The sequence below is a fragment of the Nomascus leucogenys genome, chromosome 20, assembly GCF_006542625.1.
Source record: "Nomascus leucogenys isolate Asia chromosome 20, Asia_NLE_v1, whole genome shotgun sequence".
Lineage (NCBI taxonomy): Eukaryota > Metazoa > Chordata > Mammalia > Primates > Hylobatidae > Nomascus > Nomascus leucogenys.
In genome coordinates this window covers 40,521,735-40,542,352 of record NC_044400.1, presented here as the reverse complement: position 1 = coordinate 40,542,352, position 20,618 = coordinate 40,521,735, and the positions used below count along the sequence as shown (strand labels likewise).

At 33.2% G+C, this 20,618-nt stretch overlaps 1 protein-coding gene across 2 annotated transcripts in view; it reads right to left on the bottom strand.

Annotated features, from left to right (window-relative positions):
• Window positions 1-20,618, bottom strand: part of GABRG1 (gamma-aminobutyric acid type A receptor gamma1 subunit) — an 81,053-nt gene that overhangs the window by 38,044 nt on the left and 22,391 nt on the right. For both annotated transcript variants that reach the window (XM_003258400.4, XM_030801248.1), the window contains exons 2-3: window positions 16,622-16,770; window positions 3,424-3,491 (exon numbers count right to left, since the gene is read on the bottom strand). In XM_003258400.4, the coding sequence (XP_003258448.1) occupies window positions 3,424-3,491; window positions 16,622-16,770 (217 nt within the window). The remainder of the gene's footprint in view (window positions 1-3,423; window positions 3,492-16,621; window positions 16,771-20,618) is intronic.

Below are 20,618 nucleotides of genomic sequence, written 5' to 3'. Positions count from 1 at the left end.
ATACCATTGATCTTTTATATAGGAAGTTCATTGTAAAAGTCTGTGATAGCCATTCTCGTCAAAGTGTTTCTAGAATACCAATACATCCTTGAATCTTGTTTCTCTTTACTTTAATGACCATATTTCTATTTAATGTATTCATGCAAATTGAAAACATAAACTCCAAACAAAAAATATACATCTCATGAAAATGCAAACATTCCCATATGCTCAAACAGGCTTATTTTCTCTAGGCATTGGTTACTTAGAAACTAAACATTACAATATTCCACTAAAGAAAAAAAATAACATTTTAGCAATGTACTACTTTATGAAATCTGATATTTGCATATCGTTAAAAAATGCAACCTATTACATGTGTATATTAAAAGTTTTCTGTTTGCAAAAATCAACTGATTGTATAGTAGTTTGGGTAGAACTAATACTAAAAAGATTTGTTGAAACTTTCTCTTCCCTTGGTTTCCACGTCATTGTTTTGTCACTTTCTTGCCAACCTTAATGTTTCATTTATTATCTCAGCTTCATCTTTCAGGTCCTTAAATACATGTGTTCCCTAAGGTCTGCTATTCATTTCTTCGTTCTTCTCTCTTCACTTTAAGGCTGTTTTCCCCCATCTCACAGAGGTTTAGCAAATTCCTGACAAAGATTTGGCCCCAGCCTCGACTTTTCCCTGAATTTTAGCCCCTAATTTAAGACTAACTTCTAAGTCAGTCTATTGGAACATTCCTTCATCCTCTCAAATTCAATTTATCCACAGCCAGTTCATATTTTCTTGCACTAATGTGACAAAGATGTCACTTATGGCATGGCTAAAATGCTGTCACTACAATAATCAGTGCAGACAGCTGTAAAAGTTAATGAGAGTCATGTGAAGATTACATCGAGTAAGAGAAAAACTGAGTGTGACTGTCACACCAAAGCAGTAAGCAGACATAGGCAACTGTTAGGCATATTATAAAGGCTCACCAGCTATAAAGTGGTAAAGCCTGTAATAAGGGGATGACTTGACTGTTATAATACTGAATAAATAAAATGAAGAAGAAAATCAGCAAAATATTTGAGAATTATCTTTGGATGTCTTATGGGCTGAACTGTGTTACCCCTAAATTCATATGTTGAAGACTTAATCCCAAGAACTTCAGAATGTGACTATATTTAAAGGCAGAGCCTTTAAAGTCAAAGTGCGGCTTTTAGGGTGGGACCTAACACAATATGACTTGTGATAAGAAGAGCAAAGTTGGATACAGAAAGAGACACCAGGGATGCACAGGCACAGAGAAAAGACCATGTGAGGACACGGTGAGAAAGCAGCTGTCTGCAAGACAATGACATAGACCTAAAAAGAAACCAAACCAGCCAAGGCTTTGATCTTGGACTTCTGGTCTCTGTAACTGCAAGAAATAGATTGTTGTTGATTAAACCACCAGTCTGTGCTACTTCGTTGTGGCAACCCTAGCGAACTAATACCAAAGGCAAAAGCGAAGGAGAGGAGTAGAAGACCTTATTGAATGCATTCCATGGGACCCAGTAGTTTGAACTCACAGAAATGGGATTATTAGCATTTGGAACTGAACATTATGAAGTCTTTTTTTAAATAATGCCGGTTGCTTATTTTGGCATTGTTAATTTTGTTCTTCATTAGTAATAAAACACTATTTATTCTATGTATAAAACATAAAAAATGAATATCACACTTTCTTAGTTTTTATTCTAAATGGTCCTGTCTTGATATTTTCTCAAATTATCTCTCCCTCCCTTATTTCTCTTCTTCTCTCCTCTACCTTCTCTACCCCCATACTCTTATCTCATCTCCTTCTAAGCCATGTTTCTCAAAATAGTAGTTTATAAAATTAAATCTACATTCCCACTCACTCCCTAGCACCCAGAAACCAGCACATGACTACATGACTATCCCTGCAGGAACCATATTTATTCTCAGGGATCCATGGCAAAAAGTTTGGACATGAGATCAGTTTTGAAGATGAAGGAGGGATGTGCAATCCAGCTGTTATCCCTTTCCTGCCTTCACCATTCCAACTGAATTTCTCCTAACAAAGATACTCAACACCACCTACTTACCAATGCCAGTTATCACTATCGAATCCATTTTATTGTATTCTCATGTGCATTTGTAATTCATTATCATTCACTCCTTCTTTATCCTCTTTACTGTCTCAGATTTTATAATATCATCTTCTCTCGGTTTTGCTCCTACCCTTCTGACTTTTCTGAATATGTCCCCTTTCTGTGCTTCTCTTTCTTGCAACTATATTTTATATACATTCATCTCATTACACCATCTGGTCCTCAGATCTGTGATCTTCTTAATCTGAATATTCTCTTAGATCATCTCACACATTCTTAAGTCTTAAGCTTTATTATATACTGCTTGTCTCCTTTCTCTTTCTCATCTACATCTATATTTTGTCCTAACATCTTCCCTGGTGGCAGATCTATAAGGCGAAATGCTGCTGGACAGTTCCTCCTGAATGCACCATGAGCATTTGGGGTACATAGGCCTGCACTGTATTCCTACGTCTGATAATGACTCTACCACCTTCAAAGTCTCTTCATTTCGATACCTTGGAGTCAGGTTACACATAATTAATAAGTCACCAAATTCTCAAAAAATTATCTATTTTGAAAAATATATATTATTGTCATCTCCACCTTGATTGCCACTGCAGTAGTTAGGCCCTTGAAGATCTATTGTCCAGACTAACACAATAACATGTAATGGGTCTCTGTAACCCTAACTTGGACTCTTACCTCCATCTTCTATACTGCTATAAGAGAGATGTATTAAAAATGTACATCTGCATTTGACACTCCTCTGATAAAATGTTTCCTGTCATTTATCTTCTCCCAAGGGATACAATTTATACATAATACAATTTACAAGCTTCCTATTACGATGGCTTACGAGACCGTCCTTGATAAGACCCTTAAATAACCCTTTTGCCTCAATTCCTTACTTTACACTTTATATTCCAGTAACATCAAATTGCTGGAAGTCCCCCTGATATTATCAGGCTGTTTCATTCCTCTGTGACTTTGTGCATGCTGCTTTCTCTGCCAGTAAGTCCTTTTTTTTCTCTGATTGACTACTTTCCCCTCAGGCTTTCTGATGTTTTTTCTTTCCACATTTCTTCAGGGACCTCTTCTTGGTGGATCAGATGATAATTTGTTATGCCATTGCATAGTTCTACCAAACACAGCACATTGGAATAACAAGATACAGATGCTTAGATACAGGTATAGTTTAGCTCCAGTTGCCAATACCTGGCACAAAGTAATTGTACATGTTGATCTGAATTCATTCAGAATTAACTATAAAAAGTTACTCACATGCGAATTCTGTTTTGGAGGCATACACTTGAGAGATCTCTGTGGCAGATATTATTTTTAATATTTCTTACTCACCATATTAATTGGATCAACTGGTCCAATGCTGTTTACATAAACATCAGTTTCAATTACTGTGGGCCTCACTGCAAAATATCAACAAAAAGAAAGGTCAAAGATACGATTAGACATTGTTTTAAATAAATCTTAGTTTTAAAGAAATCTTAATAACTACTTATATCTTACCATTTCAATCATAAAACATCTTTTATTATGAAATGCAGAAATGTAGCCATTATAAAAACAATCTTTTTGGTTTGCAAATAAGTCACAGATAATTATACAGAGATAAAGCACATGAGATAATGCAGAAAAATGACCTTGTAGACTGAAACTTTGTTATTGTGGCATGTTTTTAGTCATACATGCTCAGTTAACCTTTTCAAACTTCATCTGTTTTTCCCATATGACCGAGTACTTATCACTCTAATTGCAATGCTGTGATTGACCAGGCAAGATGTACTTATTCTTTTAATACACACACAAGTCTGCCAGGCTGAATATCTATTCAGTTTCAGTCTCCTGGTCTTGGCATTTTTCAATCTGACAGAGCCCTCAAGCTACCAAACTTCAGTGAAAAACTTGAAGCATTTTGTAAAACAATGTCTATAAAATTTTAGAATAATATTTTACCCCCTGCAATTAAAAATACACTTAATAAAACATACAACACTTACCTAGTTTGTTTTTCCTCAAGCAAAAATATTATTATATGGCATACATATTTAAAAACACAGATTTAATTTTAGTACACAAAACTATGTTTCTAGACCTACACAATACTTGAAAATGCAATTCCATTTGTTAGCCATCAATTAGATATCTTAAATAAAAGTAGGTCATATGATTTATAGAAGGTTTTACAATTTAACATAAGCTGATGACTTCTGAGATGAGTTGCTTTAACTGTTTCTCATTTGTTTCTGACTAGCTAAGAATTGTAGCCAATAAATATAAAATTAAGCCAATTATAGTTAGATTTACAGAATGATTTTCATGAAAGTCAGTTAACAACAAGACAATAGATTTACTAGTTCCATTTGTAAGTATATTTATTGCCACTTATAAGTAATTATAACTGGTATAAACAATATACCATTCTTATATAATAAGAGATTTTTTTCAGTTAAACTGATAAATCAGCAAACAGCGAGTGCCTACTTTTATTTCACATATTCAAAGCTGAACATTGTCTACATTGAGAGGGTAATTGTTCCTGGGACAATTTTCTTTAGAGGATAAATGTTTTCTACGTTTACATTGTCAGAGGTTATAGATATAAGTTAACTGTCTTGGTTTCCTGACATCAACATTTCTTAGCCAATTATAAGATAAACATATACATTAGAAAAATAACTCTGGCATTTTGGCATGAGTTACATAGAAGCAGAAACACTGAAGGGTTTTGTGATGAGCATAGAGCAATTGCACCCAGGATGAGACAAAAGAACAGTCATATAGTCCAATATTGCTACTAATATAGAAGATACTTAGTTAATAATTGTTAAATATGTATGTGAAAGCTATGACGAATCTTTTTGAGTTATTCTGTTCACCATTTTGTAAACTTGAGTGCTATTTGATCTGATCTTTGAATCTGCAGCACCAACCCACAAAGACGAATAAACCCGAAAGTAGACTACAATATTTCATATTAATTTTAAAACCAAGGTTGGTGACATGCTTTAAAATATAATTAAGAAAAAAAACCCAGAAATCGGTAATTGCTTCTTAATAATGACTCATTGTTGCTTTGATTCATACTATGAACAATACTTATGAGTAATATTACTTAAAATACAGGCTTTTTGGAAATTGACTAAGTACTCTTTCTTAGCACTATGATTTTCTCAATCCAAAGTTTATTCAGTTGCACGATATGAGTAATGTTCAAAAACTAAAACGTTATATTTTAATTTAAAACTAGAAAAATAAAACTAACAGAGAATTGTCATTCCAGACTCTAAATAACATCTTGAAATTAAGCACAGACTATGTTTAATTCATCAATACACATGGAGATCAAAGATCTCTTTTTTGCAATAGCATAACGATGCATGAGAAAACCATGTACTGCCATGGCAAATCACATATGTATATATAAATGTGAAGGCAGGTAGAGATGACACTGGATTATTTTTGCAAGGTTTCTTTCTGTGCTGTTATTCTAAGTACTTGCTTTAAGTTGCTCAACAGGATATAAGTAGATATTCTCCCAGTGGGAGTCAGTATATAGAAAGAATAGAGGTTCAGGGCAATTTACAGAACATCCAGAAAATAGAAATAGGAAGAAAAATTTAAAATTTTAAAAAGAAAAAGCTTTGTGATCAATAAAGTTTCCACATTCAGATTCCAAGTAGCAAAGGCAATAGTTAGGAGAGCTAATTGTAGAGGTGGGTAATTGGTATATCAGTGAGAAAATATAAACTACAATAGATTTTAAAAATATTTTCTTTATAATTGATTTTAACCATGTTTTCTTGGACACACTATTCTAATTTCACTAAGATACCTTTAGCAGATTATGTAGCTTTTTGGCCACTTTTGTATATTAAAATTAATTTAGGTCAATTAAAAACTCTAAGCCTAGAGAGTTTTATACACTTTTCTTATTGTCACAGAATAGGCCTTAAAAAAGAGAAATAGTCCCACTTATTCAGATATTGCAGTTATCACACATAATTTTTTTCTTTATTTTATGTTATATAAATTTTACTCCCAATTTAAATATTTCATTCAACCAAGTGTATTATCGTTTGTAAATGATACAGGTACAATTCCAAGAAAGCAAGCAACCACCTAGTGTGAACACTCACTCTTAAACAACTGATTGCTTTTGGACTCCCTTCTGGTCCTTGCCCATAGACAGGTTTATTTTTATCAACCTACTCAAATTTCTATGAATAGTTTCTTTTATTGTGAAAGCAAGTTTTTGGTTTTGGTGTTTTTTTTTTTTTTAGAAAGCAAAGAAATAAAAGAATGGCTACTCCATAGGCAGAGCAGCCTCTATGACGATTTTCTGAAAGTTGACTCAGGGAGTCAACTGTTTTTATCTGCAAATAATTGCTTCTCATAAATGTACCAACCGTTTCATTCAACCGATACATTCATGAGAGATACGAGTGTATCGATTTTTTCTTGTAATATCCCTGTCTGGTTTAGTTATCAGGATTTTGCTGGTTTAGTAAAATGAGTTGAGTATCCTTTCTCTATTTTTTTGAAAGAATTTGTGTAAGACTTATAGTAGCTCTTTCTTTTATATGTGGTGAAATTCACTAGTAAAGCAACAAAAATGTGATATTATTTCTGAACTGAATCATCCTTCTGTGAATACATTATTGAGACAATTGGGAAGTGGGGCCAAGTATTCACTGGTAGTAATATATCAATATTATCTTCCTGGTTTTCATTATCGTATTATGCTTATATAAGGTTGAAATAATATAAGTATATTCTCTGACCACAACAAAGTTAAAATAGAAGTCATTAACAAAAAAGATATCTTTAAAAATCCCTAAATATTTAGAAATTAAATAAGATTTAAAAAATAATCCATGAATCAGGAAAAAAATCAGGAGGAGATAAATTTTTCAAAAGTAAATAAAAATGAAAATAATGTTACAGGTTATAAAATTGAGAAAAATAAAATACTGATCTAGTTAACAGAAAGCCTATGGTTATTAAATGGTAGAGCTCATAAACATGTCCCAAGAAGGAAAACTCCAGGCCCATATCACATACAGACTTTGAAATAATTATGATTAACATGTTCCAGTTTCCCTAGACTATACAGCAGAGGTCTTTGACCCAAAGATACATGCCAAGCTTGAGTTTAGATACTTCTTCTGAGATCTTAATTAACAAGGAAACGTCAAACACCACTTGACAATCAACCTTCCCAGGTTACATTTAGATACATGTGGATGAAAAGGTATATAGGGATAAGCAGATTCTTAAGGCTGAGCTGTCTGATACTGTAGCCAGTAGAAACATATGGCTGTTTAAATTTAAATAGAAATTAACTGCATTTAAATGAAATAAAAATATTTCTTAACCACACTAATCACATTTCAAGTACCGAACAGCCACTTGTGGCCAGTGCTTCCAAAATGGTCAATGCAAAACAACATTTCTATCATTTCAGAAAGTTTTAATGAACAATGTTCACCAGTGGTTCTCAATGAGAACACCGTGTCTCCTGTAAATTATTTTGAAAATTTCTGGGCAGCTGTCTGTGTTCGTCACAAAAATTGGGATTGTTAGGAATAGTGTTTAGTGGATGAAGTGCTTGAACTTCATAAAACAGTCATATGCAATGAAAAATTGTCCCACATTTAACAAGATTTTTGAATATCCTGTCTAGCATTCATATAGGTAAAACAGTATGCTTTATAGTCTGAACCTAGAAGATGAGTTTTTTTTACACATAAACACAAAGTATTTTTGTGTTTGCCGGGAATTCCTGAAAAATAAAACACAGGAAGATGGTATTTATTTTGTTCTGAATTTTACAAAATGTTGTACATCATTTTAGACAGTCATATCACCAACTACAATGTTGCTCATAGTACTGGAGTCACTGATAAGACACATTTATATCTCTTGACTTATGCAGGCTTTCCAATATGCAGTCATTCTGTGTATAAATGCAAGCATCTGGAAGCTTCATAATTTGTTTCAGTGTAGTTAAACCTGAGCATTCGCATATAGAATGCCAAATATTTCCTTATAAATTACTTTTCGCACCTTACAATACAGGCATGCTATAGTGTATATCCCACTATAAAATACACACACACACACACACACACACACACACACGCACACACCATATATCTATATTTAAATGGCGTGTGTGTGTGTGTGTGTGTATTCCCAAGAATGTCTTCTCAGGAAAATTGAAGGCTGGTTTCTCATTCTCTGCTTAAATATATGTTTAGGCAGCAGACTTGGCAACCTGCTCTTGCTCCCATACCTGATCAGGGAAAAGGAAAAATAGAAGTGATAAGACTTAAAGAAGAAAAAGCAGAGGAAGAGCTGCACACCTACTCTTTAGCACTTTTAGGATATTTTATTTTCTTGTGGGTATAAAGCACGCCAAAAGAAAACAACTTGGTTAGCAGCATCTCACAGGTTTTTTGACCTCAAGAGAGTTGTGCATCAGCAGCACATATCTTCAGACTAGATTGCTGATGAAAGGAGTTAAGGCAGGTGGAAGATACAGAAAAGCATCCAGATTTCCCAAGCCAGGGAATTGAGCCATATAAAATGCCTATGAAAAACAACAAAAATTATTTATACCTCCTAACCATAAAAGTCATTATTTATACGTCTAGCCTTTAACTTACACCTAAGGCCAGTTGGTGTTAGCCCAAAAAGAAGTAACAAGTAACAAGACTAAGGTTGCAACTACGCCCAGTTAAAAAGTAGACCATTCTTCTTTATATCCCTCCCATGTCCCCGTCACTAGAAACATAGAAGAGATAAAGAGATGGAATAAAACAACAAGCCACACTACTTCCTTTCTTACCATCCTCCGACCCTCACAGTGTCACCCTAGTGGTGCTTGTCTTACCTGTGTCTCAAGAGAGGATGTCTTTTAATCTGGATATTAAATTTTTATATTAGGCTGAACTATTTAAATAATTGAAACTGTTTGGAAAGTCATAGAATCTACTTGTAAAGTTGTTAAGAAGTAGGAAAATAGGCTAGGCATGGTGGCTTACGCCAGTAATCCCAGCACTTTGTGAGGCTGGGGCAGGCAGATCGCTTGAGCTCAGGAGTTTGAGACCAGCCTGGGCAACATGGTGAAACCCCGTCTCTACAAAAAATACAAACAATACAACAATTAGCTGTGCGGTGTGGCATTCTTGTAGTCCCAATTACTCAGCAGGCTGAGGTGGGGGATCAGCTAAGCCCCAGGAGGTTGAAGCTGCAGTCAGCTGTGATCACACCACTGCACTCCAGCCTGGATGACAGCATGAGACAATGCCTCAAAAAAATAAAAAACATAGGAAAATAATATTCATCATAAAGCAATAGAAGCTTAACTGGATGAACAAAACCTTTTTATGTTAATTCTCCATTAAGTTCAGAAGACCTCAATAAGTTGGTTATATAAGTTTTCATAGCACCACCAAAGACAAAGGGTACTAAAACATATTTTGGACAGAAAGCTATACATACAAAAATTACTTCAACAATTAAGTTACCTATGATGTAGTCAGATGCACAGAAAAAAAATGCTACCATGCATGATACAGTTATCAAGGTATCCAGGACACATTTAACCTAATGTATTAAACACAGTGATGCTATCACAACTGTATATAAAATTTGAGCATTCATAGCTTGATCTGAAATAAATGTACTTAAATTGCAAAACTCATGGAGTAGGGCAACTATCAAAATACCTACACATGGACTAAAAAAGACTATGTACAATGGATTCTATTCTACAAATACTTGGTAAATATTAAGAGAACCTAGTTTATATTTTAAGCATTGATTTAGCCATTAGGAATACAGTGATTTATAGTTTTAGGGAACTGTATATAGTTCTCTATATAGAGAGAAAGCAGACACAAAATAATAATAGTAAAGTATAAGGAGTAAAACAGAAATACAGACTTCTGATGCTTCCTTTGTGGTTTAATTGATATCAAAATATCCACCCCAATAAAGACAACTATAATTTTTTTTAAATAAACACACACAGATGGTGAAGGAAGCAGAGCAAATCAGATAGCCAAAATTTGATGTAACAATTCCCTGAAAATAATGAAAATGAGGTGAGTTCTACATTATTCTTTGGCCACTTTTTCCCCTTGGTATATTTGCTGTTTGACAGCACAGCAATAGTGACTGAACAGAACAGAGCAGCTTAGAGCTTTTAGCTCTTTTATTTGGCTGGAGAGACAAAACTTCGAATTAAGGGCTATCAGGACAGCTAGGACTTCCCTGGAATATACACACACACACGGGTGTGCACACACACACACCCACACACACACACACACACACAGAATTTAATCGGACATTCTACATACGATTTCCCCTCAAGGCATTTGCTGTTTCCTAAATTGTACATACGTGATTTTGACAAACCAAATATAAGCAGCTCCTAAGCATCTAAAACAACAGGAAGAGCGTTGAGCTATTTTAGGGATGTCTGGCTAAAAAAGGAGAGAGGATCCTGGTACAAACCTCAGGCTGTCAGTCCAGACATCTCAAAAGGTTGTGTCTTAGGCAAAATAAAAGTTTTACCAAGGAAATTATGCTAGTTCTGACCAAATGACAGTGATTTTCTTTACTCAACCTGACTATCAAAACAAAATTAAGTCCTCTCTGGAATAAAATAATATCTTGTAGAATCTCCATTATTTTTCACGTACCCTACACGCATTCAACACAAAATTAAGACACATTCCATGAAATACAACCACATAACCTTAAACAGAGAGATACAATGGAAAAGAAAATTTTAAAAAGTTACTCAAGTTATCAAGACATTGTAATGATCAAAGATTTTAAAATAACTTCTGTTAATAAATATAAGAAAATAGAAGAAAAGATTGCAAATATTATAGTATACCTGAAATTGATTTAAAAATCGGGTGTAAAGACTACAAGTGAGAAACATTGAACGGGAAATGAGGTCGGTAATAAAGAGCAGATTGAAACACAAATAGAGTAGAGAGAAAATTACAGAAGAGCGTATGAGATGTAATGACATAGCAGAGGTCAAACATACCCGCAAGTGGAGTTGTAGAGAAATTGAGACAGAAGAAAAATGTCTGACGAAATACAGGCCGAGAATTTCAAAAGCAGCTGTGTTTCAACCCACAGATTCAAGAAGCTCTGTAAACTCCTCAATATAAATATGAAAACAAAACAAATCTAGCGACACTAAAATAAAATGGTAGAAAAGCAAAGACTAAGAAATATTAAAACTGTACACAGATAAAATACATTTTATCTTCAAAACAGCAAGATTAATGTTGAAATGTGACTTTCCAACAGAAATAGTAAAAGTCAGGAGAAAATTGAGTGGTATTTATGAAGTTTGGAAAGGAAATAACAGGGTTTCCATATCGATTGGAAATATTCAAAATGAAGGCAACACAAAATAATTTTCATATAAAACGGAAATACTCCATTTTGGGAGACTTGCACCAAAAGAAATACTGCAGACAATATATTTCTAAATGGAAATAGGATATTTAAGAAAGGAATTAACACCAGAAAGGATAACTTATTGGTATAAGTTAATTGCTTTTAAACACCATAAAACAATAATAATCTTGTCTTTTGGTATTTCAGATAAATATAGAATAAAATATATGGACATAATAGCAAAATGACACCGTGGTTTATGGAAAAAGGTTTGAAATTTCTTTGAATTATGATAAAGTTACTGATTTATGATTAAATCTAATAAAGTGCATATTTTACTGACTAAAATTTATAAATGAATATGTGTACAATGCAATGATAGAAGGATAAAATAAAACCGCAAATATTTAATGAATTCAAAAAAGGAAAGAATAGAGAAAAATATAAGCAATAGAGAACAAATTAAATAGCTTAACAAAACAGGAAACAATAGAAAGGTAGTAGATTTAACACAAAATATTCAATAATTACCTTAAACATATCTGCATTAACCAATCCATTTAAAAGAAAATACTTGTCAGACTTGATAATTAGGAAACAGGAACAAGATACATATTTCCTAAAAGAAATTACTTAATGGAGAACACAAAAATATTGAAAACTAAAGTATGAAAAAAATATATTAAAAAATCAAACTGGCCAGGAGTGGTGGCTCACGCCTGTAATCCCAGCCCTTTGGAAGGCCGAGGTGGGTGGGTTACCTGAGGTCAGGAGTTCGAGACCAGCCTGACCAACATGGAGAAACTACGTCTCTACTAAAAATACACAATTAGCCGGGTGTGGTGGCACATGTCTGTAATCCCAGCTACTCGGGAGGCTGAGACAGGAGAATTGCTTGAACCCAGAAGGAGGAGGTTGCAGTGAGCCAAGATTGCACCATTGTACTCCAGCCTGGGCAACAACAGCAAAATTCCATCTTGAAAAAAAAAAAAAGTCGAATCATAACTCAAAGAAAACACATATAGATATACAATATCAATCAAATTAAATGTTGTAGCAAAATGTATTCTACGGACCAGAATGATTGCTTCCTAATGATAAAACTGCTATTCAACAGAAAGTGTAACCATCGCAAAGAAAATTTGGTATATGTATACAATTGAGTACTATTCAGCCACAAAAAGAAAAGTATAAGATTCTGTCATTTGCAACAACATGGATAGAACTGATGACATTATGTTAAGTGAAATAAGCCAAGCACAGAAAAACAAATGTCACATGTTCTCACTCATTTGTAGGTGTTAAAAATCAAAACAATTGAACACATAGAGTTAGAATAGAATGATGGTTACCAGAGGGTAGTGAGGTAGGGGAGTGGGGATGCTTAATGTGTATGAAAATATAGTCAGATAGAATAAATAAGTTCTATTATTTGATAGCATAGCAGGTTGATTACAGTCAATAATAATATATCATACATTTAAAAATAACCAAAAGAGTATAACTGGAATGTTCGTACCAAAAAGAAATGATAAATACTTGAGGTGACTACCCCATTTATCCTGATGTGATTATTACACATTCTGTGTGTATATAAAAATACCTCAGGTACCTCATAAATATATACATCCACTATGTACCCATAAAAATAAAAGTAAAACTTTTTTTTAAAAAGGAGACTAAACAATCCAAAATTTGTGTGTACCTAAAACAGTTTCAATATGTATAAAGCAAAATCTTACTGGACTAAAAAATATTTTAAAAGCCAAGTCAATCATTGTAGTCAGAGATTTTTAACACACCTCTCTCAGTAGATGTATAGAATTATACATCTATACATTTGAGCAACAAGAATTATAAATCTGACTTAAGTATGTTTTCAGACCCAGATTAAATTAATGTAGATACCAATAACAAAAATATACCTAGAACACAGGCTAATTTTTGAAATTAAACAATATTCACTAACTACTGCATGTGACAAAGAAGAAATTACAAAGAAATAAATCATAAAAGTCTAAAGCAGTACATGAGAAAATTTACATAAATTCCCTGTGTCTTCATCTCCCAATATTTCCTTCAAAAATGTATATAAAAAAGGAGAAAAGTAGAAGTAAACAAAAATTAAGTTCTCAGTATAACTTAAAGACAAAAAATGCCCACACTTCAAAAAGACTATAAATGTCAAACAAGCAAACAAATAAAACCCCAAATACCAAATCATGGAAAGAAATCTTTCAAACATTGTCTCATCTCTACTCTAAGGCAACAGTTTATGGTGGGCACAGCAGCCTGAATTAGGCTCTGTAGAAGAGAGAAGGGAGTCAGTGATGGGTCTAAGGTAGATCTCAAAGTCCACTGAAGAAAGTAAGTGTACCATTAATATGAAAGTATTTAAACATGTACTTTGGAGACCAACACAAGAACTAAGAGGAAAAGCATCTACAAGTATGTGTGATGTGAAAGAGTGATGTTCAAAATATGTTGTTTCTGGGCCAAGAAAAATGTCAAAAACAAAAACAGAAGTGAGCTTAGGAAATTGTATAGTGACAAGAAAAAGTCGAGGGGAGTACCTCATGCTTCTACAAGGAAAAGAAGAATCAATGAATTGGAAGTAACAATTTCTCCCCCACCACAAAATAAATACACCCCAACACCACAATCAAATCCAAAGTATCTGAACTTTGCTGTCATGATATTAAAATACATTAATAAGCTAAGACCTTGTAGAACTCCCACAAACCACGAAATTAAAAGGACAAAATAATTATTGCAGAATGAAGATATCAAGATCCAATACAAATCAATGGTGGAAAATTCCCCACACAAAATTATAAGCAGAAGAAACTGTAAGAAAATACTCCCCACAGTTAAGTATATTCAAACAAAAATTTAGGAATAAGAAAAAATCACCTCGAATAAAATAACTCAGAAACTAAGCAAGATAAATAAATTTCTCACCCACACACACATACACAAAATGGAAGAAATAAATAAAAAATTGGTTGAACTTTAAAAAATAGAAGAAAAAGACAAAATTATGATGGTCACCAGTGAATCAATTAAAAACAGTTTAATAATAGGCAGGAAAATAATGAAGAGAATATAAATGAGATGAAGAGAAGTCAGAAAGTCAGAGAGAATATTGTGCAAATACAAGGCAGGCAAAGTGTGACTAACATACCTACAGTGGGAATTCATGAAGCAGAAAACCAAAACAACGTAACAGAACAAATATTCAACTTGATGTTCCTAAATAAATACAGAAGTAAATACATTTTCCCAAGGTTGAAAAGAAAACCTGAAATTACATTTTGACAAAAATGTATCAATGTCTAGAAAAACAGTTACCCAAATTGAACAGCTCTGAAACATATACTAGAAAATACTTCAATCGAAAGCTTTCTTAAAAATTCCTAAAGGCTTTCAGGAGGAAAAAAAAAAAAAAAAGACTAGGTAAATTACAAGGACTGAATAATAGACTGGCATTAGACTTTTCAAAAATAACACACAAAGCAATTTACCAGTGCAGTTAGGCTATCAAAGTGAAAAGTTAGTGAAAGAAAGCATAAATTGAGGATTTTCTATGTAGCCACTATGTCCTTCAAGTTTCAAATCAATAGAAAAATAATTTTACATATAACAACTTTCTGAAAAATCTACTCAATAAAGAGATGACTAAAATAACTTTAGCAAAATATACCAATGATGAGAATTTTTTTATTATTATTTAACTTTTCTTTTAGGTTCGGGTTACAAGAGAAGGTTTCTTATGTAGGTAAACTCATTTCACAGGGGTTTTCTTGTAAAGATTATTTTATCACCCAGGTATGAAGCCCATTCCCCAATAGTTATCTCTTTTGCTCCTCTCCTCCTTCCCACCCTCCACCCGGTGTCTGTTATTCCCTTCTTAGTGTTCATGAATTCTCATCATTTAGCTCCCACTTATAGGTGAGAATGGGTGGTATTTGGTTTTGGGTTCTTGTGTTAGTTTCCCAAAGATTATAGCTTCCAGCATATATTGAAAGAGCCTAAAGACTAAAGCAAAGATTGGGAAAATGGTGTTAAACAAATTTACAAATATTACATGTTGTGACAAAGCAGAAAATATATAATTAAAAATAATAAAGCAAAGAAGAAGGGAAAAAGAAAATAGAAAAATATCATTAATTGTATGGACAGTATGTGGGAGTTAAATAATATCAATAACAACTGAGAATCCTGAGTAAAGGGCTAATAAATGAAAGACTAAGGCTATTAAGATAAAAGTACGAAGGTAAAACTAGAACAAAAACATGAAGCCTCCAAAATACTAAAATAAAACAAACATTAATTAAATGCAAGAAATTCACTGCCCATATAGATACATAGCAAATGCTACTAATATATGACGCCAGGGTTGAGCACAAAATTCTCCCTTTTGTTTCTTTTCCCTATTACTGCTCAGTTTCTTAAACACACTTCTCTCTAGCTTTCTGATAGTTTTCTCTACCCAGAAAAATACCTGTTTCGAAGACTGGGTTTTCACATCACACATACTTGTAGATGTGTAGGGAAAGAAAGAACCCTAGCAAAATAAGAAGAGAAGGTAACTAAAAAAAGTGTCCTTTAAAAAGACATTTAAGCAAACATCATACCTACTAGTGAAATAGGGATTGCTTTTCCAGATATCACAAACAATTTGAGATTATTCAACGTTATACTCTAGTCTTACCCAGTGCAATATGGCATGAAAAAGTATAATTTTGGAAATGAGAATGTAAAATATTCATTATTTATAAAAATGTCATTATTCTGTATCTTATCTTTCAAATATTAGCTCTTTTATGAAGTATTTCTCAGTCTTAGGCAGTTTTATCAAAACTCTGTCAGATATTGTCATAGCAGTTGGAAAATAATTACATTAGTTTTTTTCTTTTTTCTTATTTCAAACTGTGAACTCCTCAAAACATTAGTGACCATTCTAACCAATAATCTTCAAATTCAGCAGATTCTCTGACATACATCAGACACTCAAGGAATAAGAAATAATGATTAAAATAGTACCAGTGATGATATGTTTAATGGTCATCAAAATCCCAGAATGGTAACTCAAACTTACCTCCTATATCTGGACGAAGTTTATTGTCATAGCCTTGAAGCAATGAATTCAGAATTTGTGTGATATCTCCTTCATGAATTTTGGGGGCCAAGACCCAGGTTTTGTTCACTGTTAAATCCTCATCATCTTCATCATCTGCCTTATCAACACTAAATAATTCAAAGAAAAAAATGGATGGTAGAAGGTTCAATCAAATCATATATAAAAGTATAGTTTAAGTATATTACAATTGAGTAAGAAAGTAACAATGGCAGACAAAAAGATATTACAGTAACATTACATTTAGTAAGACTAATACATTTGTCATACAAAGTGCCCTGATATAATACTCAAAAAATGAGAATTCTGTGCAAGAAATACACAATATTATAATAATAAATTTTGACCACTCCCACAACTGTCATTAACATTCATAAAAATTATTCCACCAAAATATGACTGGTATCCCCTAAATTTGTATAACATAAAATCTGTACACCCATATGTGGTGACCTTAAACCATCACAGCCAAAAATAAAAATTAAAAGGTAAAGAATTACAGGAAAAGATGTAATAATTGGTCTGGTAAAATGTATAAAAAATCGATGTGTAGAAAAGAAGAATTAAGAAAAATTGAGTAAAGAAATGTTTGAATAAAAAGGAAAACATGTTTGTTGTATATACTGTTGCTCATTTCTTTTGAGTCGGAAGAACCCAGCCATCTTTTTCCAAGAACTTTGTCAAAGATTTTATGATCATCAAATTATCAATAGGTGACCCATCTTGCACATATATTTGGGAGGAGGCATAACTATCACATTTTACTAGAAGTGATATTGGGGAGATCAAATAACTCTCTTCCTTTATTTTATAAATGAGAAAACCAAGGACCACAGAAAAATAGCCAAAATACAAATCTATTTATTAGCAAAACTGAGACTCAAACATTGCCTCTCCAACTATTGCTTTCTGATGCACCTGTGTGCTTAAAAGTGAAAAGATTCAGCTGAATTCTGAATTGTGATAGAAACATCCAGTAATAAAGATATTCATCAACAATTCAATCAAAGGTAATAAATTACTCTTCTCTTTATTGCCCATAAGTAACCCCATCTTCATTTGAGTAAGTTCATTCTAGACTTAACAACACACTTACTTTAGGAAATCTCTCATGCTCCAGTGAAAAGGGGTCCAAAAAACTAAACACTAACATTGGTAAAATCAAGTAAATCTGTAATTTTCCAGATTATTCACATATATTTCAAAGATGTGTTTCCCTCAAGCAGTAAATACTTAATGCTTTCTACCGTATCTATTCAGACCTCTTTTGCTTTGAATCTAAACACCTTAGCAAATGCAGCCCCCACTCCTTTTATCCTTAACCTCTCAAACTGATTTGAATTGCTAAGAAATACATCAGGCATGCGAATACAAAAGAACACGCCAGTCCGAGATGTTTATGTTGGACTACCCTGGCCTTGAGAGAAGTATTATTACTTTTGATTGCCACCTCTTTGGTATTTTTTTAGTGCTTGCCTTCTCATTTCGTGAAAGAAAGTGGAGTGGCCAAATGCTGAATTTTCAGTTCCATTTCCCAAACATCAGCTATAAAAACCTGGGTATCACATCTGCTTTGTTGGCTATCTGTACAATGGTTGGGGGGTTGGGGGACTTAATTGTACCGTCAGATTCACATTGCCCTCTATTTTGTTTTTTTGTGAAGATATTTTTGTTAAGATGCTTATGAAGATGGTTGTGAAGTAAAAATCCTTATATTGACATAAAAATTTTTATGAGATTTTAACATCATAAATTAAAATTTTACTTTCAAATAATTTACTATATCATCTTTATAATAATTATATTAATAGTTTTCTTCCACGGATTAATAACAGTGTATTATTAACAATGTTTCTCCTCTTCTTGTGAAATAATTATTCTTCTCACCCCAGTAACTTTTAACTTGCCTGTAATCTGCAATACTCCTTCCTGCAGGAAGATTATACATCCCTGTCCTGTGGAACTCAGGTCTGACCCTGTGATTGACTTGGACTAATGGTATATAACTGACATGCATCACTACCAAGCAGTGGGTTTAGTGTCAGTGAAGTTTATTACATCTCTCTTGTCCTTCTGCCAGGTGATACTCAGCCATACTCACAGGCTACTCCATTACTCCATTACTTCACTCTCAGAGTGAAGGTGACTTGGACAGAGCCACAGCTGAACTACAATGAACATGTAATCTGAGTGAGACATAAACATTTAGGGTTGGAAGCCACTGGGATTTGGAAGTAGTTTATTACCACAGCATAACCTAATGTGTCTTGGCAGATAGCCTCGGGATGGTCAATTTTATTTGTAACACTTTGAGAATACAAATTGAGAGATGTTAAGTAACACACGCCTCAGTTCTACTGTTCCAAATCTCACCAGTTTCTCCCATCACCAACACCTTAGTTAAACAATCTTAGCAAAATCTCTGCCAAAACAATTCTGGCCCCCTCAAGGAAATATATCACTAAAGTACATAGAATGTGCTTTTCATGCAACCTCAAGAAAGCTTTCTAGTAGTCAGAGGCCAGCTCTCAGACCCCAAAACCCACGGTCCTTCTACTATTATTATATTCCATTACTTTGCAAATGAAGAAAAACTCTGTGAGAAGTGGATTAACTTGACCAATGTAACACTGCTACTCTGGTGGAGCTGGGGCTCTGATACCCGCAGTATTCAATGAGCACACTATGGTATTGTTTTCAATTTGAGATACGTGTATATATGAGTAAAAATGCTTTGAGCCTGTACTTCTAAGGATGAATTATTATAAAGTATACAAAGTTTCACTTATAACCTTATGCAGATTCCTGGAGAACATATTAGTTAACATATTTTTACTTACATCATTACAGTAATTATTTTGCTCTACTTGTGTACGGTATAGAAATTTTGTTGTATAATTTCCTTCAAATAATTTCCTATTATTTTCTCTAAGTAAATAAGTACATATAAGCTGAGGAATTAGAAATACTGAGTTGTCACATGTTCTCACTTATAAGTTGGAGCTAAATGATGAGAACACATTGACAAATTGAGGGGAACAACACGTATCAAAGTCGGGAGGGTGGAAGGAGGGAGAGCTTCAGGAAAAATAAATAATGGGGACTAGGCTTAATACCTGGGTGATGAAATCATCTGTAAAACAAGCCACCATGACACAAGTTTACTTAACAAACCTTTACATGTACCCCTGAACTTAAAATAAAAGTAAAAAAAAATACTGAAGTATTAAGAATCCCTGTTGGTGTGTGCTTCTGGAATGTTTTATTTCCTAATTAGACTTGTTGAGATATTGGCAACAACTTAAATTTTAGGTTTTCATTCACCTCCAAATTTCAGTTTTATAGAATGAAATATCTGGTGGGTATGGCAGGCCACTGCACAAATAAGCAGTTGATCTTTCCTTGAATAATGATTGCAACCAAATGGAAGATTTTAGAAAAACAAAATAAAAGCTTTTTCTGTTTTATGGTGGCAATATTTTGATAATCTAAAATCCACATGCTGATACTAATTTATATTGCCCTTTTCTCAGGTAGTAGAGAGGTAATATGAAAATTGACCTCAAAAATACTATAAAGTTATCTTTCCTAATTTTTTGGCAATAATATAAAAGAAATTTCATTATAGGTAATTTATCTACACCTTTTCTCTAAGCTATCTATGTTCAGAATATTCATTAATTACTTTGAATATTACATTGGTGTTATTTTGGTGATTAAAAAGTACTTCATAATTTTAAAAACATAGCACTTATAGTGTGTTTCATGTCCTGATGTTTTTTGGAAGCTGGGAGATTTTTGTAGCAGTTACATGTTTGGGATAACTATTTATTTGGAAGAAACAGGTATGTTTTTTTTTTTAAATAATACTCTGAGAATTTATTAAAAATTAATATACCTACCTTAAAAATGAGAAAATATAAGATTATATAGAATTTCCAGGACACACAGCTATTAA